Source organism: Apis dorsata, unplaced genomic scaffold (genome assembly GCF_000469605.1).
Source record: "Apis dorsata unplaced genomic scaffold, Apis dorsata 1.3 scaffold_1087, whole genome shotgun sequence".
In the NCBI taxonomy this organism is placed as follows: Eukaryota; Metazoa; Arthropoda; class Insecta; order Hymenoptera; family Apidae; genus Apis; species Apis dorsata.
This window is the reverse complement of record NW_006264185.1, coordinates 44,892-59,245: the sequence shown is the minus strand read 5'-3', so window position 1 is coordinate 59,245 and position 14,354 is coordinate 44,892. Positions and strand designations below refer to the sequence as shown.

The following is a 14,354-nucleotide window of genomic DNA, read 5'->3' as shown; positions in this document are numbered from 1 at the left end:
TTTTATATATAAATATATAAATATATATATATATATATATTTATATATTTATTAATATAATTTATAAGGTCAAGTACAAATTTTTGTTTGACAATTTCAGAATAATAACAAGGCTTTTTTTAAATATTTTATTAAATACTACACATACATTTTTCATCTGTTTATTAAATAGATAAAATAGATAGAATAGATAGAATAGATAGATGTGGGTTAAATTAAGTTGAGACATGATATACATTTAAAAAAATCAGATTGAGTACGTAAATAGTTTAACTTTAGTAAAGGAAAGAGAAAGAAATCAAGTAAAAAAGAACTGAGAGAATACTTGCGCGCGCAGGTGGCGCGATACCGGTGCGTCAGAATCAGTGGTCATCATTTCGCCCAGGAGAGGGAAAGAAAAAGAGAGAAAGAAGGAATAATTTTATAGAACAGAGAGAAATAGAATAACTGCGCAAGAGGAAGAAAATACAACGGATTCATATAACGAATGAAAAAGATAAAAGAAAAGAGGAACAAGAAATATACAACGAAAGACACGAAGGTGCTTACATACGGGGCGGGCCTGCCAGTCTCAACCACTTCGTGGAGTGTACTTTTTATGTATTCAAAATTCTGTATTCAAATACGTAACTATTCTCAATTGTTAGTTGTTGCTATATATGAAAACTTGTGATTTATTCGATGCAGAATAAAAATTGTTAGATGGCGTGATCTTATTTGTAATCAATTAATAAATTGTGAGTGAAGATTGTTATTGTGAGTGAAGAGATTGTTATTGTTGATTGATTCGCCTTGCCGGCTATCAAAATCATTAGAAAAACAATAATCGTAACATAAATAACGACAAGAAATAATTTTCAAAATTTTAGTGTCAGTGGTAGTGTTGGAGAGTGGTAGTGGATCAAGAAGACGAGTGTGCACAAAAAAGGGTTGTTATGGGGCGAAAGTGTCTACTTTTGACGCTGTATTTGCTGACTATATTCGGTTTTCTCGCAGCGAATGCTTTTTCTACTAACAGTGAGTGGCATTTTTCTATTCTATTGAATGGAAAAAAAAGAAAATTAAATATTAATAGAAACATTATTATTCAAAATATATACAAGTTATGATATTGTTGATTGTTAAAATGTGTATGGAATATGTCATGCGCTGATATATGCTTACATAATCGACATCATTCGCGTACATTTTTCATAAAAATTAAAAATTAATTAATGCAAAATTAAATGAAGAATAGATAAAAAAAAAAAATATCTGATGTATAATTCAGTATTTTTATGAATTTCATGAAAAAGGATATTGATGATAAGATGCATTACTCAAAAAATGGAGAAAATGCGATAGATGGAAGCACGTGAAAATTTTGCTATATCGCGTTTCTCGTTTAATATTTAAAATTAATTTTTATTTATTTATATAAAATTGAATTTCACAAAGAATTGAATTTTTAATATCAATTACTTATTTTTACATCTATTATTATAAATTGTTTATTTTTTTTAAATAAATTACTCAATTTTTTTTATATAATTTTTTAAAATTTTTTAAAAACGCGACATTTATATTTATTTATATTTATATTTATTTAATTAAAAATTTAATAGTTTTAAAGTCATAATAATATTTAAATAATATTATATATGCTAAATATATATAAATATTTTTTCTTCTAATAATAAATTATTATATTTTATTAAATTATATGAATAATAAATTTAACAAAAATAAGAAATTTTTATATATAATATTATAGTATTATATTTAAATTATATAAAATATACAATATACAGTAACATGAATACAGTACATTTATGCATATAGGCATTCATACAATTTTATATATATATGAATTGAATCAGTGAAAAACTTTGCCGAAAATATTAAAAATAGGAATAAGAAGAAAAAATAGAAAATTCTTATTTCTGTTAGACAGAAATAAATTCTTAATCTTTGCATTTTTGTGAAAAATCCTTAAAATATTTTAGTTTAAATATTGCAGTTTTGTATTATTAAAATTCGAGAGAAAGATAACAATTGTAATTAGCTTTAATCTAAAACAAATCGCGAAAAAATATGTAAAAATGAAACACGCATTTATTGGCATTATTATTTCTAGTTAAAAAAAAAAAAAAAAAACATGTGAAATATATTAAACAATAGTAGATATTCGATAAATAAGGGAAATGCATGAGTTTCGATTTTATCTTTCGCGAAGTTGTCTTATTAATTGAAGCTAATTACAGTTAATGGTTATTTTCACAACTTCTAATAATGGTATGAAGTTGCAATATCTGAATTATCCGAATTGAAATATTTTCTAAATCAATAATTTTTTAACATAAATAGAAATATTTTCTTATAGAAAAATAAATCGAATGCATTAAAAATTATATCGTTTTATTATAAAAGAAAAAATTGATTTTAAAATCTTCTCTATTTAACTTGCAAAAAATGACCATATGATCTTTTTGAATCAAATAACTTTTAAACATTTTTTAATTTCAACTTCTTATGATATTATAATTTTCACTTAAACGAAATATCTGTTTTTTGAAATTTTTATTAAATTCTTATCTTATATTGTATCAAAAATTTAGTCAAACTTAACAAAACAAAATTATTATTTAGAAAATAAAAAATAAATAATTAAGAAAATATAAATATAATAAATATAATTATTGTAATTATTATAATTAAAAAGGAAAATATAATATATTTAGATATAATATATTTAGATATAAATTATATATATATTTCTATAATATAATTAAATATATATAGATTTTATTAAATATAAATATATAGATTGTATTAAATATTTTATTAAATATTTTATTAAATATTAATAAATAGAAATGAAACAAAAAGTACAAAGATAATTTTTAATTTATTCAATTTGTATATTTTTATTTTAATTTTTCATATTAATATTTGATAATTTATTCAAAGCAATTATTTAATATAAAATAAATAAAAAATAGATAAAATTGAGAATAAAATTATTTTAAATATTGCTAAGATTATATAAAATATAAGATTATAATGAAATTATAAAGAAATGAGATAAATTCATATTTTAAGATATTACAACAGTTTAAATTAAAAAATAAGATTAAATTATATCAGCTTTGTTATAAAAACATTATACGAATTTAAATTTTATTTTTTATTAATTATAAATTTTATTATTATTTAAACAAATAAAAAATTCTCTATCTAACAAACACAAAAAAAAATCGTATTTGATCGTTTATTAACATCACAATACATATAATATCGAATACAATAATGCAATATCGAATACGATTCTTGTTTTAATTACAAAATATTTATCTTCTGCTTTTTAAATGTAAACATAAGCTTAAACATTTATTTCGATTATTGATAAGAATTTTTGTAAATATATATTATAAATATTTATATAATATTATACATTAATAACGATTTTTTTATTCTGAAATTATTATTTGTTTATAATATCAAAGAAATTAATATTTCATTTAAATATCAATAAATTCGCGCAGTTTATAAGATATCATTAGTAATAATATTAATTTACGATTTACAAATTTTGATCAAATGAAAAAGTAATATTAATATGTTATATTAATAAATTAAAATGCTTTAAATGATAATGTAAATATTTTTTTATAGATAAAAATAAAAAGTGATCAATATTTATAAATTTATTTATAAATATATTTTTATTATTATTATAATTTTATTTTGATATTTTATTATAAATATCTTCATTTAATTGATATATATTTGCTAAATTATATATGCTAAATTATTTTGAAAACAAATTACTATATTATTTATTATATCAAATTGTACATGATTTTATATGTACATGTTTAAGATATTAAAGGTTCAATTTTAATTTTTTCAAGTTTTATATTATTATTTTCATATTATCATTATATTTAAATAATATGAGAAAGATTTAAAATCACTTAAAAAATGTAAAAATAAATTATTTTATTTAATTTATTATTAAAAGTATTTATTATTAATATATTATTATATTATTAATATATTATTAAAAGTATATTAAAGTATTAATATATTAAAAATAAATACAAGTTTTGATAATTTAATAATAATAGAAAACATGATAATGAAATGAATTCAATTCTTTTATTATTAAACATTTTATAATATGGAATTTAGTATTTTATTAATTATTCTAAATGACAATTAATTGCATAATATTGAATATGAGTTTATAAGAAAAAAACTTCAAAAATTTAAAAAATTATGAAACTTATATGTAATGCTTATGTAAATATGTATTACGCAATTTTTTTTTACTATTCGACTTTAAATGGAATTGGGATGGAATTGATCTTTGAAAATTCGATTTTATATTTTTTCGATTTTAACTTATAATTCGCAAAATAACGAGATAAAAAGAAAGAAATACAAGAAAAATTTTCAAATAAAAGTTTCATAATTAACTATCATCTAATAAAACATTTATTAATTATTTATACAATTAAAAGAAGTTATAAATAAAAAAATTAATAATTTTTTTAAATTTGTTTTTCTTAGTTTTGATCAGTAGTTTAAATAACTATGCAATAGTATAAAAAAATATTTTTTATTTTTACGAAGTATTTTGTTATGTTATTGATTTTCGATATTATTAAATTTTTAAAAATAGAAAGAAATTTATATATATATTTTTGTTTTTTGTAAACATTGGATCAATATACTAGATGAAAATAGAAAAAAAAGAAACTTAAATGTATAACTATTTTATAAGATCTTTTTATTTAATGTTGTCAAACTTTTTTATTTTTTTTTTTTTTTACTTTCGAAAATTTAACAACAAAAGTCAACAACACAATAAAACTGTATTTATTAAAAACAAAAAATATTTTTTATAGCATAGTTATTTAGACTGCTGATTAAAATTTTACATTGAAAAACATATTTAAAAAAAATAATTAATTTATTTATAACTTTTTTTTAATTATATAAACAATTAATAAATCTTTTACCAGATATGATAATCCTTATAAAAAAAAACAATTTTTATCTAAAAATTTTGTCCGTATTTTTTTTAATTTGCGAGTTAAAACATAAAATCGAAAAATAGTCGAATTTTTAAAAATTGATTTTACTTCTTTAAAGTGATTTTGGGTAGCAAAAAAAAAAAAAAAAAATTAAAAATAAATAATATATATTAAGCATTAAATATCTTCAAAATTTCATAATTTTTTAAATTTTCGAGTTGAGGATCTTTCTTTATAGTTAATATTTTAACATTGATAACAATAACTATTATTTTTAATAAAATTAAATTTAAATAATACGAATTTTTAAATTTGGATTGATTGTATAAATTGAAAACATTTATAAAATATTTAACAGAATTTAATATTTATTACAAAATTATCGAAAATAATTTTCTTCTCTTAATTTTAAAGTGAAACAGTTTTTTAAAATTGTATATTTATTATTATTTAATGTAATAATTGCATTGAAAATAAAAAAAAATGTAAATAAATATATATAAAAAAATAGATATATGCGAATTGCATAGAAATGAAGTATAACAAAAATACTAATGTGTTTAATAATAAAGTATGAATATTATGCTTTTAAATTTTTTTTTTTAAAATTATGTTTTTAATTTTTTTTTTTAATCTCATTTTTTTCTTATTTTATGATTCTCTAAACAATTATTTTTTTAAACACAGTATATCATTATATTGCGATATATTATTTTTATTTTGTTCTAGATGAATCTTGTTCTTTAAGACAATTTCAATGTGCAAATGGTAAATGTATACCACTTCCATGGATTTGTGATGGAACGGATGATTGCGGAGATAAATCCGATGAAACTATTAAGAAATGTGAAGGTGAGTGATGAAACGGATATTCAAGTTTATTCACATGTAAGGAAAGATAATCAAATGTAGAAAAGATAATCGAATGTTTTAAGTAAAAAAGATGACAAATAAAATACGATTCGTACAATCTATTTGCGCTTATGTTTATTTTTTCATATTTCATCGATTAAAAAAGTATTATTTGATAAAAAAACAAAATACATTCAATTAATATTGTTATCAGTTGATATAATATATAATAATCAGTTGATATAATATAATAATCAGTTGATATTAAATTAGGATTGTTAAGCTTGTCTATTAAGTTGCTGAAATTTATATTATTTAAATTAAATTGTTATTTATAATATGTCATTTTATATATCAATGTGATTCAGTATTTTATTTGATTTGATCTTATCAAGTTGCTTCCTTTGACTGATTTAAAAAAAATAATAGTTCTTATGTCATGTAATTTTTATTTTCAATTTTGTTTTTGTTAATATAATTCTTCAAATCAAGTCGATCATTTCCGAATTTTGCAATTAATTATGCTAAACAAATCATTTTTGCAAATATTCTAAAATGATTTTTGTTTTTTTATTTTTTTATTTAAAAAATTAAATTTTTTAACGAATCTTAATTCTTTGAAGATATAATTTTTTGAAGATAATTTATTTTTTTATTTAAATCGATTGCTTTTTTCGAAATATAATTTTTAATAATTCATTTTTTTTGTATTTTTAATAATTCTCTTTTTAATATCATTCTTGTTGCTATTTTAAATATGATGTTTATTATTTGAAATTGATTGAATTCAAATAACAGAACAAATAAATTAAATTAATATATCAATGATTATTAGTTAGCTTAAATATAATTATTAGTTAGCTAAAATATATTATATTGTGTTTTCTTATAGATAAAATAATGTCATGTAAGCTTACTTGTTAGAGATTTTGAGAAAAGAGATTTTTTTTATTTATTTCTATTTATATCATTATTATTTATATACATATATATAATTTATAAAACACACACACACACACACACACACACACACAATAAAATATATTTGAAAATAAATTTTTTAGATTTTTATTATTTTTATTTTAATTAAGAATGTTGATAATTTGATTTATATAAATATGAAAAATAAAATGGACTTGAATTTTGAAGAAAACTTATAAGAATAAATTTTCGAACGTAAGTAGTTATGATTAAATCTAATTTCTTATTTACAAAAGATAGCTAAATAAATATCGATAATATGTTATATTATATATGATTATAATGTAATGATAAAATAATTATAAATAATAAAAATATAATAAAAAAATATAATAAAAATACAATATTTCACAAAAATTTTTATATAATATATTTTATATAATAAATTGTAATATATTTTGTATATATATATAATATATATATTATATAATGAATTATAATAAAAATTGTTCATATTTTTCGATTGATGAAGTATGTTTTTTCATGTTTTTTCATCTAAAGTAAGAAATTGATTGAATAGTTAATTGAGAAATTTAGTAGAAAGCAAATATATACTATATCAATTTCGTTATATTTTCTATCATTGTCATAATTTATTTATTATAATTGATAAATGAATTTCAATTGAAATTTTATAATGCTTTTTATTTATTATCTAATTTATGTATTACTTAAAATAAGTATGATTCCATACTACATTTTTTATGAAAACAAAAATTTCTTTAATATGATCTTGTCTAAAATTGTAAAAAATATGATATGTTTCTCTCAATTGTTTTTTTATTATTATAGATTCTTTGATTGAAAAGAATCATAAGATGAAACGAAATTTGTTGATTATCGTGTTTCGATATAATATATGTTATAATGTCAAGAATAAATATTGTTATATAATATATAATATATCATATTCGTAATGGAAACGCGTAATATATATATATATGAAATATATATATATTGTATATATACATATATATTATTTACAAAATCGAGGATATAAAAATTTTAAAGTGATTCTAGAAAAACTTTTTAAAACAATGATTAATATGTATATAATATAATTCAATTTTAAAGCTTATTTTTCAAATCATAAACATTAATTTTACAATAAATGTTATGAGGTGATTATTTATATACATAGTTTTATATATTTTAATAGAAAAATTATTTTTAAAAATTTCTAAAATTGATAATAATTTCTAAATATTATAATAAAATAGATATTATTATATATTCTTTTCTTTTTATTTATCTTTTATTAAATTCGAAATATAAATTGTCCTAATTGTGTAATTTATCCTAAATTCTTTCAAGATATGTTTATTCTAGTGATCTCTTTATATAATATTCATTGATGGCCAAATCTAAAAATAATTATAAAACATGATGTTTAAAGAATAATATTTGCATATTCAGAATTTAAGCATAAAATTGAAAACCAATCATATTGAAGGGACTATCTACGGAATTGCTTTCACGGTATTTTCTTCATTATCAGCATTATCTTTTATTTCACTTTCGCTTTCAGTATCTGAAATAATACGCATTTTTTTTCTTTTACGGTATGTATTGGGATAATTTTCATTCCCATTGTTGTTAGAATCTTCGTTAATATTCTTCGTCAAATTCTTCCTTGCTTTCACATAATTCGTTTATATCAAAATCCGATCCAGATTAGTCTTCATTTATGCTTAAGTTTATGCTTAAGTTATTCTTTTTATTCTTCTTATTATTCTTTTTATTAATTCTATATCTTTTGAAAACTTGCTCATAATATCTTTAGCTAAATAGGCAAAATATAAATGTAAAAAAATATATTTTTTTGGATAAATTTTGAAAATATCTTGAAAAATTCAAATCTTCACTTACGAAAATAAATTTTTGCTAAATTTTCAAATAGCATTTATTTTTTTTTTTTATAAAACGCATTATTAAAATTATTTCTCACGTGGATCTATTTGTTTTATAAAATAATAGGATAAATTCACTTACAAAAATCACTTTTTTTCTCTGCAAAATTCATCGTTGAAAAGATTATTTGTTATCATATCACAATTGTAAACAATTTGTTTGATCATGTATTTATTGTTAAACAGTCGTCATTTGCTTGGTATTGTTTTTTTTTATTCATTGTTATTTCATTTTTGTTATTTCGCAATAATTGATCTATATAAATTAACCTATCAAATTGATGGATTTTCGTAAAAATAGGTATACATCTAGAAATAATAAAATATAAATGTTCCAGAGAAAATAATTAGAAATGTATATTTACTGCATTATATCATTAAAAACCAATATATAATATTTAAAGAATAATATTTGCATATTCAGAATTTAAACATAAAATCGAAAAAAAACCAATCATATTGACAGGTTCCGTAAATTTAATGTTAAAAAATATCAAAATTATTAGTACAAAAAAATGTTTGAAATAAAAATTGGATAACATCAAAGTAAATATAGTGTTTTAATATGAATCAAACTGAAATATTTTTTAGTTTCCATTTATTTGCATAATAGGGTCAATATAAGATTAATGGAATATCAATGAGATTGAATCGTTTGAACCATTAAAAAAAAAAGATTCTATAATTTGAATAAAATAATTTTATTATTAATTATTTGTTATCTAACAATATATTTCTTGTAATTTAAATTATTGATCTAATTATTGCATTATTTTTATTTTTATTATTTTTTTTTATATTTTAATAATCATTTTTATTTCATTTTAATTATATTTTAAATTTTTATTCTATTATTAAGTTATTTTATAAGTTCTATAGATTTTAATTTTTTAATCTCCTTTTCAAAAAATTTCTTGTTTTTTTCAATGAAAAATTTTAGTTATTTTAACGTTAATTTTTAGTTCAATTTGATTAATTGAATATATAGAATAATTTGATTAATTATATCAATATTAAAGAAAGTATATAGGATTATAATATTTAAAACAATTTTTTAAATAGTACAGAATATCTTTTGCTTTATTTATGTGTGTGCTATATTTTTGAATAACTAAATAAAATAGACATAGCAAATTAGATTAGAAATATTATTAAAAAAATAAATTTTTTGATTGAATTTTTATTTTAATTGAGTTAAATTTTTATTTATTAATATAAAATGATATTGCAAACTTCGATTTATTAAAAATATTGAAATATTGAAGAAAAATGGTAAAGTCTAAAAGAAAACTATGCAGAAAAAAAACATCGAAAAATAAGATAATATCGCTGAAGGAATTAGATAACAGCTATTCATAGAAGTGAATACTCTTTCTCTATTTAGTTTCTTGAAATATTGATTATTTATACTTTATGTTCTTTTTGTAAATTTTTTAATAGATTATTTTTTAAAAATTCATTAAAACAATCGTTTATTAATATTTTATTTTTTCTTGCAATTCATTTTTTTATATTATTTTTTTAATAATTTTCTACATATTTTTTTTTAAATTTTATTGAATCTTTAATCAATTTAACTAAAAAATGACAAATTTTATGAATTGATATAGACTAACCAATATTACTCAATTTTCTTTTGGACAACTACATTCTTTCGAAACACTTTTATTTTTTAGAACATTGCTGTCATTAATATATATGTAATTTTTTTTATAAAAATATCTTTAAGTAAAATGGAATAATAATTTAATTATGAAATTAATTAAAAAATGAAAAAAACTTATATAATATAATCGATACTCTAAAAATAATAAAATAAAATAAATACTAAAATAGATATTCTAAATTCATATTTGACGAATTTCGTATTATTTATTTGTTAATAAATCATAACATTTCAATGTATTTACCTGAAATTATATATCTTCATATCTTAATTTTTAAACTTGTTCGTTTAGTTTGTTTCTAATTTACAATCTAAACTATATAGTTTAAATAATGTATAGTCTAAATCAGGGTAAAACTTCGATCGAACACTCTTTCTATTTCTTTTTCCTTTCACATAATGTTGCAGTCGTAAAAGTAAGTTATTAATAATAAGAAAATTTATTTATATGAAACAAATTGATATGTATATATAATTCATAGTAATAAATATAGTTTTGAAATTCAAATAAAATTGAAATTTTTTTTAGATTATGTTGTTTCGATTATGTTAATAGACAAAATGTCTCTATAAATGATATTTATTTTAAATATTTTAGAATATGCAGCAACAAGAATGTCGATATTATTTCAATGAGAACATAATCCCATATTTCTTTTTTCTTTCGTTTTGAAGAATCTTGAATGCAAATTTTATTTTACTGTATTATATTGTAAATACAAATCTTTATTATATATCTATTTATATGATATTTGAAAAAAATATAAAATATTAATAAAAAAAAATTAATAAAAAAAAATCTTAATGATACAATTATGACTTCTACAATACTTCTAATCATAGTTAAAATCATTTAAAAAATTATAGTAGAATTATTATTTATGAATATATTATATTTAATTTATATTAATTATTAAGAAAAATGTTCATGTTTGGTTAAAGTTTCTCGATTATCAGATTTAGAAGAACCATTCGTTCGACATTCTTCTCGCCATACCAAACTTGGTTGATTCATCTCGTTTTCCGATTCTTTTTGCCTTTTTTCTTCTTTATCATTGTCGTCTTCTCAGTTCAGGCTCCCTCTTACTATGCCTAAGGCTCACATAATTTGTAGCGTAAAGCTTACATCAGTTGCATCAGAATCTTCATCCATTCTGTAGAGAACCGATTCGGCTACATAGAAATGTACATGTATATATGTATGAACGGTTTTTAATACTATATAATTATGGTGAAAGTCGTACTTGGTAAAGCCAATTCTCGGTCGAATCAAGTCGACATATTGGCAACTGCATCGATTGTAAATTTCAATCGTTTTCAAAGGTATTCCTTTCTTCATCAAATATATTTTTCATTGTCATAGTAGTTTTTTTTCATTTATGCTTCGCGTATCAAACGGTCTTCGATTGATCCCAATTAAATTAGAAATCATTAACAAAATCTGATTGATCTGCATTCGATAAAAAAAAAAGAAAGTCGATAAAGAAAGTCGGATTATTTGTTATTTTCCACAATAATCATATCATGTGCAAATATTCTTTTAATGCGTTGTTTAGAATTTAATGGAATTTTATTGAAATTAAGTAGAAAAAAAGCAACGATGTTCTAAACTTTTTATCCATATCATATTTTTAATCTATAATATAACTATAATACATACATTTTATGTGATGATAAAATTTTATGATAAAATTCGCACATGATTGATTTTTAATAATAAAATTTTATCAAAATTTATGAATTAAAAATAATTAAATATTTATTCATTTATTAAATAACATGAAAAAATATAAAAGAATTTCCTTCGTCAATACATGATTTATTTTCTACATTAATTTTATGATGTAATTTTACTATAGATGTACTAATCATGAAGAATAAAATCGTTGTAAATATCTATACATAATTTCGAAATTAAAGTGAATTTTATTAAAAATATACATTTATATACTATTGAGCAATTGTTTAAGTTTAAATAAGGATTTTTATTTTTGGGATACTTCATTATATTTTATATTTTGTATGATAAATACTATAGTATACTATGAAATATTTATATTTCTCGATATTATTCTTTAATTTTTTTTAAATAAGCTTTATATAATTTCTTATTATTATTTAAAATAAATATAAGAATAATTATTATTTTTACATATTTCTATGATATACATATGTTATATGTTATATATGTTATATATATTATATATATATATTATATAAATTAGTTTGAAATTCCAAAAGTGAAATCTTATGTTAATAAATTTATTATATGTATTATGTATTAAAATTTTATAATATTAGATATAAGAACTTACTAAAACTATTTAGTTCTGTTTCGGAATTTCTTCACATTTGTCTATTTCTTTTATAATTAATACAAAATATATTGTGATTCAATAGACGAAATAGCAAATTATTTCATAAAGTAGAGATATATTATGAGATATACATATATATATATATATATAAAAGTAAAAATAAAAACTAATATATTTAAGAAAACAATATTTATTTATTAACAAACTATATTTATTATATCAAAACTTATTTTCTAACATAAGAAAAAACTAATTAAAATAAACAGACGGTTAAAGTTGAACATTATTGTTTTTTTTTAAAGAAAATATATCAATAAAAATATGAATATCAAATAATCATATGAATCTAAATGGTCATTGAAACAGTTTGTAATTGAATCAGTGTGCAAAAAATTTGATGTATAGAAGATTTGATAATTTTAATTATTATATAATATTATATAATTTTAATTATTTTTTTAATTTGAATTATTGAAGAACAATTATAATAGCAAACAAATATTGCATTTTATGATTCTTATATTATATTATGATTTAACTGATTTTATGATTTTTTTTTCTCATTTTAAAAACTAAATTTTTTCTAAAATACTTTATTTTGAAAATAAAATAGAATATTTAAAATATGATAAAATAAAATATTTATACATAAATTCATTTTCTTTTGTATTGAGATATTATTATTTGAATATAATATATAAAATATAAAATTTTTTGAATATAAAATATTATTTGAAAAATCTTGATAAAGTCTTAATTCTTTTTTCTATGTATTTAAGTAAGTTAAAATAAGTTATGTAAGTTCAATATATCAATAATTTTTTTTGACAATTAACTAAATCAATATTAGATATATATATGTATATATATGTATTAGATTAGTATATATTATATGTATATGTCGAAAAATTATTTTTAGGAAATATTTCAGTTCCGTACTAATAGAATTCAAGAACTAAGAAAATAATAATCGTTTGTGATTGATCAAAATAAAAATCTTTTGTGAATAGACATAAAATCGAAACACATACATTTTCTTTATTTGTCGAATCATGTTTATTATTACTTAATGCGTGTAACATATTGCTACATTTTTTTAAAAATAATAATTAATAAAAAAAAATACGTGTATTTCGTCCATTTTATGTATCCATTCATGAAGATTGTGAATGAAAACTATTAAACTAGTGTTAATCACGATTGTCATCTTTCTAATTTGTAAATTCTAATATTACTTAAATTTAAATATTTAAATTAAAATATTTTCTAAATTATTTTTTTGACATAAATAAGTTAATTTTGACATAATAATATAGATATAAATGTAGATAAATTGATAATTCAAAAATTAATCTATTTAAAAAAATGAAGATGACTTTTAAAATTCGTGAATATATTTGAAAAAAAATTTTTCATCACTCTATAATGTGAATAGTTTTGTGTCCTTGATGTATTTCAAAAATTAAGAAAATTATTTCTATGATTTGCTTTTGATGATTTATTCTTATATAATTAATTATATAATATTATTAATTATATAATAAAATAATATATAATAAAATAAAATATATATAATATTAATTATATAATAAAATATAATTATAAT

At 18.0% G+C, this 14,354-nt stretch overlaps 1 protein-coding gene across 1 annotated transcript in view; it reads left to right on the top strand.

Annotated features, from left to right (window-relative positions):
• The first annotated feature begins 350 nt into the window (after positions 1 to 350).
• LOC102678050 (very low-density lipoprotein receptor-like) overlaps positions 351 to 14,354 on the top strand; it is a 45,261-nt gene continuing 31,257 nt past the window's right edge. Inside the window, exons 1-2 of the mRNA XM_006624647.2 lie at positions 351 to 1,017; positions 5,751 to 5,873. Coding sequence (XP_006624710.1) covers positions 936 to 1,017; positions 5,751 to 5,873 — 205 coding nt within the window. The 5' untranslated portion in view covers positions 351 to 935. The remainder of the gene's footprint in view (positions 1,018 to 5,750; positions 5,874 to 14,354) is intronic.